At 45.1% G+C, this 19385-nt stretch overlaps 1 protein-coding gene across 2 annotated transcripts in view; it reads left to right on the top strand.

Moving 5' to 3' along the window:
- Positions 1-19385, top strand: part of CEPT1 (choline/ethanolamine phosphotransferase 1) — a 365449-nt gene that overhangs the window by 302990 nt on the left and 43074 nt on the right. For both annotated transcript variants that reach the window (XM_086923091.1, XM_086923089.1), the window contains exon 8: positions 9239-9364. In XM_086923091.1, coding sequence (XP_086779217.1) covers positions 9239-9364 — 126 coding nt within the window. The remainder of the gene's footprint in view (positions 1-9238; positions 9365-19385) is intronic.

Raw genomic sequence — 19385 nt, 5'->3', positions numbered from 1 at the left:
CAATTAATTAAATCCCCAAAGTTCTGAACCATACAAAGTGGCATTTATAACCTTCATATTATAGATCTCTAAGGCAGGTGTGATTGGCTTGGTAAAAGAAGCTTTATGCTTGGTGGATAAGGCACCCGCAAGCTGGTGACATTTTAAAACAGCCAAGTCAGTATGACTTTTCCAGCCCATATTACTCTGGAGAGATATTCCTAAGTACGTAAATGCCTCTACCTGCTCTAATGGAGTTCCATTTGGATAAATTTTACCTTTGAAGATTTTCCGCTGGTTCAGGGACATGAACTTGGTTTTGGAGGTGTTTATCTCAAGTCCACGCAGTTGACAAAACTCTCCAAAAGCATTCACAGCCTTCTGGAGTCCACTTGGGGTCCGGGAAACGATCAACGTATCGTCCGCGAACATGAGGAAGGGTACGCGGGCTCCAGCTAGAACGGGAGCATCAGTGGGGGAACGGCTAAGATGGTCCACTATGCCGTTCATGTATAATGAAAACAGCGTGGGGGCCAGAACATACCCCTGCCGAACACCACGCTCGACAGGGATTGAGTCGGTCACCTCGCCCTGTGCCCCCCATCTGATTCTGATTCAGAAAAGGGGGGTGGTGATGCACAGAGTGTCTGAATTAAGCAGACCACTCTTACCCAGTCCAAAGATCAGAGCTTGATCCATCACCGTTTTTCAGCTCACTGCACCATCCCAGCTCAGAAATTGGCTATATGCAAATTAGTCTGACCCTGGCCCAGTGCATCATGGGAACAGGGCAGACCAAACTACCAAGCCAATTCTTATACTGGGAAGGAAACAAGCTACCGGGGACCGGTTTCTGGCATTTCAGCCGTCTACAAAGACCGCATAGAGTGCCCCATTGGTTAAGGCCACATTCCTCCAATAGAGTGCTATTAAGTAAAAGACCTGGTCAATTGAACTAGTGCAGGGACGAAAACCAGCTTGATATGGGGACAAAATATTGTATTCTTCTATCCATATTTGCAATTTATTTTGCACTAAACGACCTATACGTTTTTGCGCTGAGTCTATAAGACTGATGGGTCTATAATTGCTGGGTAGAGATTTGTCACCTTTTTTAAAAACCGGAATTATTTCAGCGCCTTTCCATGAAGATGGAATTGACGCACCCCTAGCCACAGAGTTTGCTAAAAGCGCAAAATACTGGCACCAAGACAATCTATCACTTAAAAACACATCTGCTGGGATACCGTCCATGCTGGAGCTCTAACCCCAGTCACACAGTCTAACGCTATGCTGACATCTTTGATTGTGAAAAGCGGACTTTGATAAAAAAAATAGTTGGAGGTAGGCGGCACTCTTCTTAAACTAGGTAATGGGCATATTGTGAGCTAAAGTCTACCCATTGTTCTTTGGCAACATTGTTTTGGGGGGGTTCAGCTACACCTCCTCTATCCCACTTGATAATGGCCCAAAATTGTTTTGAGCCCTTCGCAGGCTGATTTCAGATCACGCCACTGATCCTCATCCCACTGCTTTTTAGGGCTCGCCTGCTGATGCGCATGCGTATAGCTGGCGAAGCTCTATAGTGGCTTATACAGAGTTTAACCACTGACGATTCCATGGAGTGCATGTGCGCTCCATGGAACTACTGGATGTACAATCATGGATGCACAGTAATTGCCTGAAACTTAACGCGGAGAAGACTGAGGTTATGACCTTTGGCACGATCTCCCCAGAATGGTCAAACACATGGTGGCCCAGTCAGATGGGCCCCCCTCCGGTGCCAGTCACTAAGGTCAGAAATCTTGGAGTGATTTTTGATAACAGGCTATCTTTTGGATGCCATGTTAACAAGGTGCTTTCGGCGGCTTTCTTTGTACTGAAGAAAATAAAAAAACTCCTGCCGTATCTACCAGTATCTGCAGGAAAAACGCTAGTTACCACTTTAGTATTTTCAAAATTAGATTATGGAAATGCTCTCTTTCTTGGTACACACAAATATCTCTTAAACAAGCTTCAGTCCATCCAAAATATGGCAGCACGGATCCTGCTTAACATCCCTAGGCGACATTCCACCTCTGCAGCCATTCGCCATCTCCATTGGTTAAGAGTCGAAAGCAGGATCAAATTTAAAGCTCTTTGCATAGCCTATAAGGCCATTCACCAGACTGGACCGAAGTTTTTAAAAGAGGCTTTCCAGGTGTACATCCCCAAAAAGAATCTAAGATCAGCAGCTAGCTATCTTTTGACCGTCCCCCGGACAAGAACGGCCACTTGGGGTGATAGACGATTCTTGGTAACAGCTCCCGTGCTTTGGAACTCACTTCCTTTGCACATTAAAACTGCTCCCACCCTTATTACTTTCCGCAAATCACTGAAGACTTGGCTTTTCAATCAATGAGAACGTGCTCTGATTGGTGCTGTAATCCTGAGTATTTGCTGCGCCTAGACACCTTAGGGTATTAGTTGCGCACTAAAAAATTCCATAAATAAATAAATTTTTAGGTCATTGCGCAAGCGCAAGCCCTAAAAAGCGCGTGCACATGAAAGCCAGCCATCTGCTGCCAGCAGCTTCACTTTGGATCCGCTCCGCCCCCTGCTGCATCAAAGGCTTTAATTTCGACAGGCCGTGTCGCATTTCTCCTCCCCCCTACCCCCCCCCCCCCACCCCCCTCCCCACAGCAATGCCAATTCTCTCGTTTTCGGCCTTCCCCCACCCCCTTCCCCACCCCTTCTTCCTTCCTCTTCCCTCTTTCAAACAAGCCTGCATTTTATTCCACAACTGCAAAGTACCCTAAATTACTTTTCCTTTCCACGTTTCTGCCTCTTTCACTCTCTTCCAACTCTCTCACTACATTTACGTACACAAATCTCGCAGATACCCCGAGCAGCACTGCTCGCACTACCGAGCGTTCTGTTATGCCACATCTCTCAGCTTACTGATCCCTTCGCTCTTTCTTTTCCTCTCAACGTTTCTGCCTCTTTCACTCTCTTCCAACTCTCTCCATCCCTCTACATTTACTTACACAAATCGCGCAGATACCCCGAGCAGCAGTGCCCGCACTAGAGAGCGTTCTGTTATGCCACATCTCTCAACTTACAGAACCCTTCGCTCTTTCTTTTACTATACACGTTTCTGCCTCTTTCACTCTCTCCCTCCCTCTCCATTTACTTACACAAATCGCGCAGATACCCCGAGCAGCAGTGACCACACTACCAAGCGTTCTGTTATGCCACATCTCTCAGCTTACAGATGCCTTCGCTCTTTCTTTTCCTCTCAACGTTTCTGCCTCTTTCACTCTCTCTTCCAACTCTCTCCCTCCTTCTCCAATTACTTACACAAATCTGGACAATACCCCAAGCAGCAGTGCCCCCACTACCGAGCGTTCTGTTATGCCACATCTCTCAGCTTACAGATACCTTGCTCTTTCTTTTCATCTCAGCGTTTCTGCCTCTTTCACTCTCTTCCAACTCTCTCCCTCCCTCTCCATTTACTTACACAAATCTCGCAGATACCCCCAGCAGCAGTTCCCGCACTACCAAGCGTTCTGTTATGCCACATCTCTCAGCTTACAGATTCCTTCGCTCTTTCTTTTCCTCTCCACGTTTCTGCCTCTTTCACTCTCTTCCAACTCTCTCCCTCTCCAATTACTTACACAAATCTCGTCGATACCCAGAGCAGCAGTGCCCGCACTAGCGAGCGTTCTGTGCGTTCTGTTATTCCACATCTCTCCGCTTACAGATCCCTTCGCTCTCTTTTCCTTTCCACGTTTCTGCCTCTTTCACTCTCTTCCAACTCTCTCCCTCACTCTACATTTACTTACACAAATCTCGCAGATACCCCGAGCAGCACTGCCCGCACTACCAAGCGTTCTGTTATGCCACATCTCTCAGCTTACTGATCCCTTCGCTCTTTCTTTTCCTCTCAACGTTTCTGCCTCTTTCACTCTCTCTTCCAACTCTCTCCCTCCCTCTCCATTTACTTACACAAATCTCGCCGATACCCCGAGCCGCAGTGCCCGCACTAACGCCACAGCACCAACACGGCACCGCTCTGCGCCACCACATTATCACTAGGCAGCAACACATTAACACTCAGCGCAACACCACAGCACCACTCTACACCACAGCAACACAAATCAGCACCACCACAGCAACACTCAAAGCAAAGACCAAAGCCATTGAAATTTGTAATATCAATACATGTAAGTTAGGGGAAAACTAAACATGTAGCTTTACTAATGCTATAGGTGTAACATTAGCTAATTTTATAACTATTGGCATTTCAAAGAACAATATTAATAGTTTTAATATTTTAAAAACATAAAAAGAACTTAAGAAGGAATTATATTTACAATACTAATAGCTCCAACTTTTCTAATGCGAGACACATAATGCATTTCCAATGCTTGTTTGCTGCTTTCTGAACTTGCCTATATGTCTCCCTTGCCTTTCTCACTCCTGAAGGATTCCTAGATCTTATTTCTGTGCTCAGGTTATGGCGGGCTAATTTACAAGCATTGTTATACCACCCCACCTTGGGTTGCTTTTTGTTTCTCTTGTCTGGTTTTATAGTCTTCCTAAAGATCAATTGGAGTTTTGTGAAAAAGTCAGTATGTGCCACAAGCATTATTTGGGGAAAATCATGCTTGCTAATGTGAGGGTTTAGGTTAGCCACTTCTTTGACGACCATGTTTTTAAGAATCTCCAATTTCTCAGTGATTACCTCGGATGTTTGTCCCCCTGCCATCCCCCTTGCATAGATGTTGTAAATAGCCACCCCTTGACCATTTGCCCATATAATTTTGACTGACAAAATGTCATTCGATGGGGAACTAATTTTTTGCACCTTGCAACATAAGGATTGGACCCAAATTATCAAACCCCCTGTTGGTCGACCTTTAGATTTCTTAGTAGCAGGAGCTTGAAAGCTAAGGAACCCCAGGCGAAAATCTGGAACCATCGACCAGGATTCCTGGAAAAGGATGATGTCATGCTGGTCAATGAACCTACACAATTCAGGGGATGTTATTTTGGTACCAATTCCAGTGAGGTTCCATGAAAGAAAAGCCAGCCCTGTCTCACCTTGTGAGATACAGGATAGATCCTGCGAGATTTTAGTTCCTAGGGTCACGCCCTCAATCACTGGTTGATGTTCTATACTAGTGGTCATATGGCAGTGCATCTCTGGGGAGAAGTGCATCTCTGGGGAGAACCTATCTATTCCAGGGTAATCCCGTTCCCCGGTTGGGTTTCAGCAAGTTACTTGTCCAAGATCCCTGGACTCTAAGGGCAACTCTATAAGGTGGGATCTTTCAAATGAGTTTGTTTGAAGTGTGGGGGCCTTGTTGGTATGTGCATTACCCTGATCCTTAGGACCGTACATTCTACCAAACTCTACTTCATTCATAGCCACTGTTCTTTCTGCACTCTGGAGTCCATCACATTCGTTCAAGTCAGTCAAAACCACAAACCTATTTTTCAAGCTAATACCTCGGTCCCTAGTTAAAACACCCCTTCCCAGTGTATTTAACATAGGAAACAGTTTTGGCCATTGTCTGCTGAAGCTCGCTACACCATCTCCTATTGTAGAAAAATGTGAGCGTTAGTGGGATCATGGCTGAGTCCCTTTGTTGTGGGGAAAATAGATTTGCCAATACATTAGGCAATGCCTCGGGACTAGAGAAGTTCAAGGCTATGCAATCTCCCTTGAATTTTTTCGGGTGGTCTCCAAGCCAGGATACCCTTCTAGCCATAATAATTTCCCCTGCTAGCTGCTGTTTGAACTAGGGAGATTTCCTCCTATTTTTCGTCAGCCAATGCAGCGCTTTATCAATCAAACAGATTGTTGTTTCCACCTGTCCAGGGGCCAAAGAGGGGGCGTTTGCCAGGATTAAAACTAAAGGAGAGGCTTCCTCAACAAATTGAAATGAGTCTCGCTCTTGGCGTGGTTCTGTGAATGTTATTGGGAATCAACTGTTATTACAGCCTGGCTATCGTTACCTGCTGGGGGCTGGGTGGGGGGAGGGTTCTGTACAGCATTCTCACTGCCACCTACCCCTCTCCCAGGGGGAACCTCCTGGGTATCAGTTACTTGACGCTAGGGCTGATAAGCTGCCCACTTCCTCCACTGTCTTATTAAGGAGTTCTCCTAGTTTATTAACCTCTGCAGTAAGCTGATCAATTTGAGCCACAAGGGGTTTTATAATACCCTTGATCTTCAAATCGATCATACTTATTAGTTTTTTAATTTGTTCGTCCCCCAATTTAACAGTATCACCATTCACCGTGATATCATCATCCTTATCTGGGTTTTTGGGTGGAGAAACTACTCTTTTTCTAACAGAACGTGGCCTTCCTAGTTTCGTCTGAGCTTTCCTACACACTCTGACGACTCTAAGCACAGGTGTCGGTTGGTGCTGTACCGTAGTATCTAAGGACACTTCTAGGTCAACTGTGGGGGGAATGGTTATCTCAGGCATATCACTGACAGAGATGTCAAAATTATTGATATCACTGCTATCATCCTGCGCCAGTGATACTGGTGAAGGTTGCGCAGTGGGTGGTGTAGGGGAACAACTTATCCCTAGTGACTGCCGCCTCTCACTATTAATTTTACTCACAAACTTCACTAGATAGTTATCCAAGGTGTTAGACACCAAAGAAGCCTTTTGTTTAGACATACTCAACAATAATAGTTAAAAGAACCAAACTAAAGCCTTTCGAAATTATCGCCTGTAATAGGCACTAAGTTTTTAAGATAACCACCGAACTCAAAATTAAATGATTTATGTTCTCACTGTATGCGGGTCACAGAAGTCCAACAGCATATAAAAATCAGGGTCCGTGGCCCAGCCCAGTCACGTCCTGTCCCGGACTGTCACAGACTGTCCGCCCTTTGTCTGGGCTTTGTCCGGCGCCCGCCAGCGCGCATCCCGCGTTGCGTGGTATTGATAAGATTATAAGGACCTCCCTGGAGGGGGCATGTCCAATCAGGGAAGAGGCAGCAGGTGTGTGGCGCTATGCCTGCTGGGCCTTGCAGTCCCTCAGTGCCAGGATACTCTGCCCCGCAGTTCCGTGAACGGCTCCCGCGAAGCAGGGGCCGTGAAAAGTAACAGCAGATGCCCTCGTGGTCAGGAGCAGGGTCAAAGCGGCAAGGTTGCACTCAGTAGCTGCACCCCACACTAACTATAATAGGATACAATGTTCTGGTCTGTGCCTGGTGCATCCGGTTGAAGGTACACCACAGTCAAGGGCTTTGTACCCTACAATTATTAGGGCCACATTATTACGGCCACATGTGTCCGTATTACTACAGGTAATAATATTAAGTTAATTGACCTCTGAAGGATTAAAGGTTGTGTTGGCCGTGCAGGGATTCACAATCTTGACCTGCACATTATACCAGAGTCAGCAACAAACGATTAACTTATTGAGGCATTTCCTTGACTATTGTCTACAGTGTGTGATGCAGTGCACTGTTTGTCTTTGAAGGTTAAATAACAACAGTAAAAAATACCTTGTTTCTTCCTGTTCTGATTGCTATTAATATGTTTGAAAATGCTAATCGTCTCCTCATTTTGCTGGAGGAGTTCTGATATTTTTTGTTTAATTGTTCTTAATTATTTCTATATATTGTTTTTGAGACCAGATCTCCTCGTTTGTGGTGTACAGCTCTGGCCGTCCTCTTTCATGTCTAAAGACGTGAACAAGATTCATAATTCGAGTTCTACATAATTTCTTTTGTTCACCCTTCATATGCTTTCTGTATTCGTGCCATTACACATGGAAGTTAAATGACATTGGATAGATAATTCACAGCGTGTTCATGCAGCCACACACATTGCATCTTACATATAGTCTTGATCATTTGTAGATGTAGCTATACAAACAAAATTTTACTACATGGTTTGTTAATTGCAAAATTCCAGGTTGTCTCAACACGGTCTCACTGCGCCTCCCCAAACAGTAACTGTGGTCAGCCTTGGGAGGGGAACCCGCAGTTTCAACGCATGACATTACCCCGCATGCCGGTGCAACGCAAAAGGTGTGTAGCAGTGTGTAGCAGGTGTTGGATTTAACTTCAACACCATCCCTACTGTTGCACACACTGGAGTTGGAATAGTAAATTAAACTATTCAAACTTACAGCGCACCCCCAGCAGCAAGTTGGGGTCAAGTTTTGTGTTGCAACGGCATGTGGAGTAATGGCATGCTTTGTTACGTATCCTTTTGGGAGGAGTACTTTCCCACTATCCATTTCTATTTTTCGGTGCAGACTTATTTCTTCACATTTTACGTACGGTATCTGCTCGACCTCTCTCCTGCTGAGTAATGGATTTGCTGTTTGTTGTTTGGGGAATTTTTACATCTTTTAGAAAGATTTTAAGTTACTGTTGTGCTGTATATTTTATAACTTATTTTTGTATGATATATTTTGCATTTGCTTAGTTTCTTTCTTGAGCTTACATACTCCTGGCAGTCAATTTGTACTTTTTAAATACATGTAAATAAAAAAAAAGTTATCGAAATGGATTGCTGCCTCGGAATGAATCGACTATCGCCATGACACGGGGTCCACGCCGGATATCACTGTTTCTCTGACGAAACACGTGTCTGCCGGCTGTTCTCTGTGCCAATACACATTAAAGGGACCAAGAAAACTACAGCGAATTTTGTTTTGATGTGCTGAATACGAACTTATACTGTTAAATTTTGAATATCATGTGTGCAAAGGACTATTGCAATTGCTATGTGGTTGGTTTTCCACCACAAAGTGATGGTTTAGTAGGGTCGTCTTTTTCACCATCATAATAGTTCCATGTCCAATTTACCTACGTAGACTGTGCAGAGCGCCACCATTTCCTCCAGACTAAAACCCCACCCTTTTGAATCATGGATTGCTGCCTTGTTCCATTTGTAAGTTATCCTATCTATGACAATACTAGGTGTTAATAAAAGGGCATGTTTTCATCTGATCGAATTCAAATAAATGTAGGTATTTTGTCGCTAATTGCTGGACAGTTATCCTTTTGGAGCAAAAATTTGTAATCGGGAGAAGTGCTGGAAAGGGACTTATTTTTTTCACTTTGTTAGAACACTATTCTTAAAACCTTTTAAGATTTTAATCGACAAGCTTATTGTGAAAAGGTTTTGTTAGGATAGGTAACATATAGTTGTTAATAGTAGGACCATGTGAGTGCATTTGATTTGTAACGGACTTGCAAATGTTAAAGCAAATTATTTTTTTTTCTCTACAGGTTGCACATATGACAAAAAGTGAAATGCATTTGCATGACACTGCTTTCATTGGTCCCGCACTCCTGTTCCTTGACCAATATTTTAACAGCTTTGTAAATGAATATATTGTGCTCTGGATCGCTCTGGTAAGTGCTAAGTGCCTATTTAAGCATTTTAGTTTAAAATATCTGCCAATACACTGGACGTAGCATTCGTTAAGAAGGATTGCTAAAGCCAATACATTTTCACATTTAAAAGACCAAGCTATTGGCTTTTACAATCCTTGATTGTACCAGCATCAACTGTCAGAATGCCTACTGATGCATTCCATGTGTGTACATGCGGCGCATGGGATGAGACTTATGGCACGCTAAAGGCTGTTTTGACATTTTTAATTGATCACTCCGACATGTACAATCGCAATTTTAGAATGGCAAGTAGAAACGAGAGTCAGTGCACAGGAGCATGAAAAAAAGAAGCGAGAACCCCTATTCCCCTTTTCAGGTGCTGGGATCTCATTAAAAAAATGAAGAAAATATAGAATGTCTGGGGTGGAAGGATCTGGTGGTGCAACAAACAAGTAGCAGAGGGTAGCAAATAGAGCACTATTACTTAAATAAAAATGTCATGTCAACAAAAAAAGCAGGGAAAGAACAAAGGAGGAGAAAAAGCAGAAAGCACAGTCGGTGGGCTTATGTGGAGGACCAAGAGAGTGGGGAATAAACCAAAGAAAGACATACACTATAAGAGTGCTGAAGGGCAACACAAGAGTACTATAAAGTCAGCAGTGGAAGGATATAACTAATGCTTTTAGAAGCAAGGTAAAGCAGACCTTTCCAGGGGCAGAACAAACACAAGAATATGGAGGAAAGCTATAGCGAAAGGAACAAAGAATTGTGATTTACAGGAAAGTCATCAGTTATGAACAAGTGTCACACCCAAAGCACACTGTGTATTTTAGACAATTAGTCCGCAACACTAGACCACTAAAACATTCTGTAGGTGAGACCTAAACATGAAGATAAGAACTGGAATGCCGCTCCCAGCAAACTAATAATTTGTAATAAGACTCTCCCTGCCACATGATTTATCACTCACATATCCGTTTTACATATAGTCGTCCATTTTTCTCTAAGCATCAGCTTTTGACTTCTGAAAAAACATACCTTTTTTTCTCAAACACTTTTCAATGTTTGTCTACATATATTAGTTCACCCAAGCAAAAGCTTCTAATTTAGTATTTGCTGAATTGCACACAGGAGAGCTACATACAGGTAGCTCAAGGGCTAACCGTAGCTCTTGAGCAACTCGATGGAGAAGTCTTTCCTGGACTGACAAAGTTGTCATGAAGCTATTTAAATTGTGGTTGAAAAATGTAGCGCTTTGTTCTTTTGTCACTTTCACCTTCCTCCGAAAGAATAATTAAGCTATTATGTTTCTAATGTGAATTAAACATTTTGGTGGGTGGTTCTAACCACAGAATCCTTACATTGTGAATATTCCTCCACGGATCAGACTGGATATGGAAAGTCAAAAGCAGGACTCCTGTGTGCTGGTAGCTGGTGGTGTGTGTATCCAAGCTGATGTTTCGGATAGATACATCTGCCTGTGGATTCCTCACCTTATGAATATCCCCCGCCCCAGCATTTCGCAGAATTTTTCCTAGCTCTCCACGCTGACAGGGTCGTCACAATGCCATGGCTCTGCACGCTGCTCCACATGACGTCACCGGAGCCATAAGAGGACCACGTCGGCGTGATGACGTCGGTTCCCTTTTTTCTGCACTGTCGACGCTAACGTTTTTTTCTGGGACTATCCCTATTCTTGACTGGATACTTTGTTATTTCGATTGTATCTTTCTCTGTTTTGGCATGTCTGCCCTGAGGAAGTCGGACTTTAAGCCCTGTAAAGAATGTGGGGGTCATATGTCGATCACTGACCCCCATGAGGACTGTCTTTGGTGTTTCGTCTGAACACGACGTCGAGGGCTGTTCTTCTTGTAGGAGATGAATTCAAAGGCACTTAAGGAGCGTGAGGCCAAACTGTATATGGCCAAGGCAAGAAAAGAAACAAGCATTTACAATGCAACGGTCTTGCCTTTGCAAAAGTTAGAGCTATTGTAAATGACATCTTTTATTTATGTGTTGCTTTTGAAAACAGATAAATAAATTAGCTTAATCTCTTGCAAATGTGAGACCTATTGCATTTCCACCCACGCACACAGAGCCACACACACACACACACACACACACACACACACACACACACAGAGCCACACACAATGCAACTTGAACTCACCTTCACGAGACAGCAGGCTCCGGCGCTGGGCCACATCTGGAGAAGTGTGGCTCAATGGTTAGAGCGGCAGACCCTGATGCAGAGGTCTGGCCCGGGACCAGGGTTCAATTCCCGCCTCGGCTGGTCTCGGCGGATCTTGGGCTCATAATTCCTCGGACCTGATTTCTCGCCTCGGTGCCTATTATAATCATGGGTCCCACGCTGCAACTCTGGGCAATAGCTTGCTTAGTCTCCACAAAGGCCACCAACAGCGCTAGGGATGCCTGGTTGCACCCTGGGGATGCCCAGGAGTGGACATTTCACAGGGAAAAACCAAGAAGGGTTCCCTAGCGGTATGAGTACAGTGCCAGGACACTCTGGAGTATCAATGCGCTTTACAAGTACGCCTACATTTACATTTACATCTGGGGCGCACAGAGCTTTCGCCTGCGGTGGCACTGCTCTTGCAGAGGGCAGCACGGGAGGCGATTCCGTGAAGGCCCAGAGCTGCTCCCATCAGTTACCATCATGTATAATGCACAGCACCCCTGCATTCAGTGCGCAAACCTTATAAAGGGTCACATCTCCAGCTACAATACTCTTCTGTTTTTTACACCGCACCTCACAAACTTAAGATGCCATTAAATTATGATTCTCGTGAAGGATGAACGTCTGCAGCTACAGTTTTAAAATGTTTTTCACTTTACTAAATATAAGTATCGCTTAAAGAAATGTGTTTATAATAAGTGAACCTAGGACTGAAATGTCCATTCCACATTTATGCGTGCACTGCTAATTATATTTGTGGCTTTTAGAAAGCGTTCAAGCAATTTGAAGGCTGAGAAGAGTGCTAATAACATAACGTCATCACACAAATCTCACACCATTTCATGCAGCATGACTTGACTTTACCGTACCACAGAGATCAACTATTTAAACATATATTAACTTAGATGCATGACTACTTAACGCTATCTCTTTTCTTCTTAATTTGATTTTCATAATTGCATGACAAGTATGCCCATGGTCATGGGGTGACTGTCGACCAGTCTGCTGAGATATACTTAACTGCAAGGTACGATGTATGTGCCTTTGCGAAATGTATTACTGTTAATGGTACAATGTAAATGTACAATAGTTAACTTTTTGATTTGCTTGTATGCACGTGACGTAACGTGAAAGGCATAGTAGGGTATTTAAGAGTAGGGCACCTATAAAAACTCTAGAGCATGCTCCAGTATCATACTGTGAATGCCTGACTGGACACTTGACATAATTACTCACCTCAATTGAAGGTTGCCAATTGACTCCAATTCAACATGGACAACATTTCCCAGTACCGGGGCTTTAAGAAAAGTGCACTCTGGGAGTTGAAGTCTTGGTTCATTCAATCGAAGTGGAGGAACACAATTTTAAAATAATGATTTATAAAATAAAAGCTCAATTCTGAAATCTGATGTGACTGGTAACAGGAAGTCTGCTGCCCTCTCTACCCCGAGTAGCCTGGCACCAGAGTAAGCATATCATGTTGTAGCTAAGGAGAACTCCAGCACATCACTTCAGACTCTGACAGAGCGGGTCTGCCACGGGGGGGGGGGGGGGGGGGGGGGGGAGCGAATGGGAGGCCGCGACTTCCCGCTGCAGCGAGGTGTGCGCGAGACCATCCGCGGTGCAGACCACTGACTCCTATCCACAGACACACCGACACCCACCAGATTGCACATCTGGACTTAAGCGAAACCTACGCCGGTGGCTTTCAGTAAGTAATTAAAGGCAGGCGGGCTTAAAGCGGTGTCCTTACATTTTTAAACGGATATTGTTGATCAGCTCTCCTGCAGAGTGCCTCGCCTGTGGCCCTGCCAGCTTGGTGGAGCAGGGAGCAGCCGAACACACTGCCTCACCGCGCAAAGCCGACCGCTCCACGTTCCTCCCTGCCTGCCTTTGGGCACGGAATTTACCTGCTGAACTTCCCGCCTTCCACCTGTTGACGGGCTCCTTGCTTCCTCACTGAATGGCCCTGCCTGTCCCTAGTGGGCGTCCGGGCCTGAGGCAGCTGCAAACCCCTCTATTGTGACCGGGACCGGTCTAACTGAGTGCACTTCCGTTGACGAGAGCCACCCCGTCTGTACCTTGCGTCATGAACGCGTCGTGCCCCTCCGCTTACAACGTTCTCACGTGCACTGTGGCTTCACTGTTGGGTCCATTGTAAGAACTCCTGGGCTGTAGTGTGAGGGTTGTGGGCAAAAAGGCGGATGGGAGAATGACTTGTAGACTTCTTTGGCTGCATACCACCAGATCATTGGTCTTCAAGAGATTTAAATGGGAAACAGGAAATGTCATGGTAAAAAGCAACTAGGTCGTGGAAAGCGATTTTATGCATTCCTTTTTTTATAGCGCAAACTTTACCCAGAGGTGTCGGAGCGCGTACCAGTAGAACGAAGTAAATTACATAAGCCTACACAGCCTTTTGTCTCTAAGCCCCATCCTTTTCAGACTGGACGCCCGACTTCCTGCTGGGGTAAAAGGTTCCTTATCTTCTTTATGGGGCCATCTGGACCCATAAAGAAGATAAGAAACCTTTTACTTCAGCAGTAAGTCAAGGAACCCGGTTTCGGTTTCATACGGCTTTATTTCGATTTTTACATCATAAAAGACAATTGTACAAGAAGGGATAAAAGATACATAAAACGAATTAAAAACACCATACATACTTAACACATGTCATCATTAAAAAAAAGATTAAACAGTATATTAAAGACCCAATGTATGAAATACCCAACTAGAATTAAAGATCAAAGTGGCTGCAAGTGTCTGGCTCTGATGATCCACGCCCACCCCAAGTACTTAGCCACACCTATTACCACCATCTCTGAGGTGTTGGTACGTAGCGCCCACAAAGCCTCAGCGCTCCCTCTAATCTTCATTCAACGACAGATAGGCCTAATCTATTTAATTCTAGGGGCATGATAGGCAGGACATGCAAAAAGGAAAGGACCCACACTCTCCTTATGGTCAGCACACCAGGGGCAAAGATCATTAGAATGAGCAGACCAATTTTTGGTAATGGACCTTACTGGCAGGGGCCCGACTCGAAACTGATGGTATAGTTTTTTGTCTAGAGTTTTTATGATGACGTCCCAATAGTTCTCCACAACAGGATCCAATTTGTGGGCCAAAAATCTACCTGACAAGCTGGTAGCTTCAGATTGCACAACAGATGGAAGTTTAACAGATGCCCAGTAAAGTGCTTTAAAAACTTGCTTCGAAAGGAAGGTGGTGGACCCCGGAGAAACCCACAGTTGGTTAAGACCCATGTCTTCCAAAATTAGTTTCACCTCACGTAGCCAGAGAATATTACTAGAACCCAGTGCTGATCTCATTTCCGCCAATTCGCTGGCAAAGAGACATAGATCAGGTGACGTCCAGATCCGTCTCCACAATGCTACTAGCCAATAGCGAGCCATCTCGTTGATGGGTTTACAAACCATATCCAACAAGAGTGGTTTGATTGGGGAAGACCTACCAAATTCTGCATGAATTTATTTTGGACTTTTACCAATGGTGATAGGTCCTTGTAGCCCCATAGGTCAGCCCAGTACAAAATGGCAGAACTGATTTTGGCTTCGTAGATCCTAAGTGCTGGTGTAACCCGTTTAGTTTGCGACATTTTTTGCTCCTGAATTAAGCAGCCCGTAAGGCGTGCAAATTTTAGTTAGGTGGAGCGCATCAATCTGGGGTATCCAGCGTAGGCGATAGTCTAGGGTCACTCCAAGGTATGTCATAACCTCCACTTGTTCGAGACTGACAACATTCATGCTAACCAAAAATCGTCCCATTAAAAGTTTTGTTAAGACCATGAATTTGGTCTTGCTCACGTTTATTTGTAGATAGTTTAATTTGCAGAACTCCTCAAACCTGTTAAGTGCAGTTTGCAGCCCCCTACGTGTCTTTGAGAGTCGTAAAGTGTCATCTGCGAAGATGAGCATTGGAAACTTAGACCCACCTAGTGAAGGAGCATCAGTGGGGGTGTCAGCAAAAAACTTCACCACCTGATCAATGAACAATAAAAAAAGGGTAGGTGCCAAGACACACCCCTGACGGACACCTCATGTTACGGGGAAACTATCCGTCACCTGCCCTTGGCCTCCCCACCTCACCCTGGCAAAATTGCCCTCGTGTAATCTAACCACAAGGTCTAGGAGATCTAGCGGTAATCCCAAGTTTCTCAAGACCGCCCACAGTTTAGCCCTAGAAACAAGATCGAAGGCCGACTTTAGGTCTACAAAGGCGGCATAGATGTATCCACCGCCCAACAGCACCACCTTCCAGTATATCCGAGTAAATCTGAAAACCTGGTCGATGGTGCTGGTGCCTGATCTAAAGCCCGCCTGCAATGGGGAGAGAATACTTTCCATCTCCATCCACCCTTGGACTCTTGCAAGGACCATCCTGGCAATAATTTTTTGTAGGGAGTCGATTAAACTTATGGGGCGGTAGTTGCCCGGTACCGAACGGTCCCCTTTTTTAAAAATGGGAAGAATTTATGCCCCTTTCCAGGACTTTGGGATCCTTGCCCCCTTAGCGATAGCATTGGCGATCAAGGTTATATAGGGCACCCATAGTTGGAGGTTTATTTTAAATAAGTATGCCGGAATAGAATCCATCCCTGGAGCTTTCCCCAATTGGACCAGACAGAGAGCAGACTCGGTATCAGAAGTCGTGAAGACTAGCGAGTGGCTATGGACAGGGTGCAGAGATACCTGCTTCTCTTGACAATTAAGAGGCTTTAGATCAGGATCCTTAAACTAACAGGAGAAAAAGTCCACCCATACTTCCGCAGGCACATAGTTTACTGGGGTATGAGAATCGGGGTTCCTACCCCAGTTCACAATTTCCCAGAATTGTACCTGGTTCGAGGATAAGCAGGCCTCAAAAAGATCGGACCAATGGCACTCGTCCCACTCTCTCTTCGCCTCCCACTGGGCTTTTTCATACATTTGACGTGCCGTTTTAATATCACAGGTAACCCTAGATTTAATGGCTTTAATTAGGTTACTATGTGCAGCCCTACAGTTCTTATTATTCCATTTTTTCCGGCAACCCGTTACCATGTCTTTCCCACGTTTTGGCGGTAGAGTCAGGAGGGCCTGGAGTTTAATGAAACACTGTTCATGAAGATCACTGATCTGATGAACAGCATCCAAAGTGGGCAATAGATTCAGAATGGCACTCAAAGTCGTCGAAACTTCCTTTGATATGCCATTTAACAAGGTAACATCCTCCACAACCCTACACCATTTGACCCTTCTTCTATCATTAGTCAGGACGGCCTCAGCTGTTATGCACGGAGCTGATAGGGGCCTAACGGGGTTGCCTGGGAGCTTCAGACTTAAAAACAATGGGTTGTGGTCACTTTCTGGGCGAACCACAACTTCCATGTCAACCAGGAGGGACCAGTATTCCATTTTAACCAGAATGTAATCTATTCTGCTTTTACTAACCCCATTGTCAAAGGTGGGATGACCAGCCTTGTCGGAAGCCGAACGACCATTAGCCACTCTCAGACCCCACTCCAAACACAGCCCTGACCAGTGCAGAGCGGCCTCAGTACCCTTCTTAATATTATTCAAGGTCAACGTCGGAATATTCCACACTGCATCTTCCTCGGACCCCAGGTCCTCACCCTCGCTAAACAAGGGTTCAAAGGTGCAGTTTAGATCCCCTGCTACGAGAATTAACTTGTCTCTCCCAATTAGATCGAGGTAGGAGTCCAGTTTGTCTACAATAACCGGACAACGCCCACCGGGGTGGCCTCTGGCATAGATATTAATAATTACTATGTCCTGATGATTTTTCTTGCGTAACTTGATTTCCAGGAGATCCGGGTTATCCACTACAATTTTTGTTGGAATATAGCCAATAGACTGCCTAACCCAGATTACTAGGCCCCCTGAAGCTCTACCTTTGGGACCCTGAATCGCTGGTTTGTAAAAATTTACATACCCTACCCGATATATTGGATCAGGAGCCCAACTCTCTTGGAAGATTAGGATGTCAAAGGTGTCAATAAAATCTGTCCAATCCTCTGAACCTATACGCCCCTTTAGCCTTGCAATGTTCCATGAAGCCATTTTAAGCGGCACAACCTGACTGGCGGGAGCAACGCGATCTGAAACACACTGCTCCAGGCTTAAATTCCTAGCAATACTGGATTGACAATCAGCCAGCCGGTTACCATCTTTGTAACTCACAGGGGCTATCTCCAACCCCTTCTCTAGGTTTTCTCCCTCCTTACTCGTTGCCACATTACATACTCCATCACCCCCACTAACATAATTGTCAAAACCACTCCCTCTATCAGGTGCAGAATAGAGTCAATCAATGCCCTCCAGGCCAGAAAGAGGTTCGAAACGGTTAAACGAGGATAAAAAGGGGAATATGGGGACCCAACAGCTTGGGGTCTCCCAGCAAGTCTATTCGGCATTAGGGAGTTGGAGAAGGGCACACTATCTTTTGGGGTAAAAATAGCCAAGACCCAAAGACTGCACATCACCCACCCTCCCAAACCTTGCTTCCCTACGTATGAAGTCCACCACCCAAGGATCCCTGAAATTTATAATAATACAATCCCCTTCTAAATCCTTCGCACAATGTCCCATCCAGTCAACTCTTCTCACATTCAATATATCTGTAGTGGAGGAGGGTGGAAGGGGACAGTTTTTATTTAACCAAAAAACAACTTTGTTTTTAAGATCCCCATAGGGTTCAGTTTGGCCCTCCCTAATGGGTGAGACACCTGCTAGGACAATCGTACATGGGGTAGCTTCAATAGGTAAGTCTGTGCAAGGGGTTCCCCGTTTTGTTAGCCTTCAGAGGGGGAATGATAGAATCAGTAGTTGCACTCCCCACTGCTCTAGAACTTATTTTAGAATGCGTAGATGGTATGGAGCCGCCCCTCACATGGTCCTGAGGCCGAGTAATAGGTGTAGGCATAGAGGTACTTGGCTGGGGTGGGGGATTATATTTAGAACTGGCCTTAGGTTTCAAAACCTGTATACTTGAGGCCAGTGCGGGAGTAGTAGTATTATGTGGATTCCTGCCCCCGAGGCCTGAGCAGGCAGGATTATTTGGGGCTGGCCGGATAGTGGTTGGCTTGGCAGAGGCTAAAAGGGGCTGCTTACTGGCAACAACTGCTCCCTGGGGTTTAGAATTACTAGAGCAGAGAGTTAGACGATGCTACTTGGACATTAACTAACTTTTTTAACAAACCAGTATTGGTATTGACAAGATTCTCGAGTGTCCAATTTTGAATTCATGAGTCTAGATCTTTCCAGTAGTGGCAGCATAAGTGTTTTGAATAAAACTTCCATTTTGCCTAATAGGCCCTCATCACCACTGTGGCTCGCAGGATAAGAATACGAAGGCCCAGGTGGGACTTGGGGGGAGGGCAAGGGGTCACTTACAGACAAGGGAGACTGTGAGCAGGTGGAGGCTTCAGGAATAGTTATTGGCTGAGGTATGCTAGTTGTTTTAGATATTTTTGAAACACCTCCCCTCTGGCGGCCCATACTTCGTTTTCTTTTACAGGGTAAGTTCCTGGGCGAGTCCCCGTTTTGATGATGAGTCTAATTGAGATTGACTTGCCAAAAGTACACTCCCCCCCGCCATACTCCTTGGTGACTCACTAGAATTCGAATCACTGTCTGAGGGAATCAAAGACAAACCCTCCTCCTCGCAGTGTACATCCACAATACAGGAACCAAAGATGGGATAGTGCCGACGCTTCGGGACTAGGCACTGTGGCAAGGGGGCCTTTTTTCAGCAAAAGCTATCTCCTTCTCCAAAATTCCTGTCGCCTTAATAATAAAAGCGTCCAGGGGACCAGTAACC

The sequence above is a fragment of the Lissotriton vulgaris genome, chromosome 5, assembly GCF_964263255.1.
Source record: "Lissotriton vulgaris chromosome 5, aLisVul1.2, whole genome shotgun sequence".
Taxonomy (NCBI): domain Eukaryota; kingdom Metazoa; phylum Chordata; class Amphibia; order Caudata; family Salamandridae; genus Lissotriton; species Lissotriton vulgaris.
This window is presented reverse-complemented; position numbering and strand designations above follow the sequence as displayed.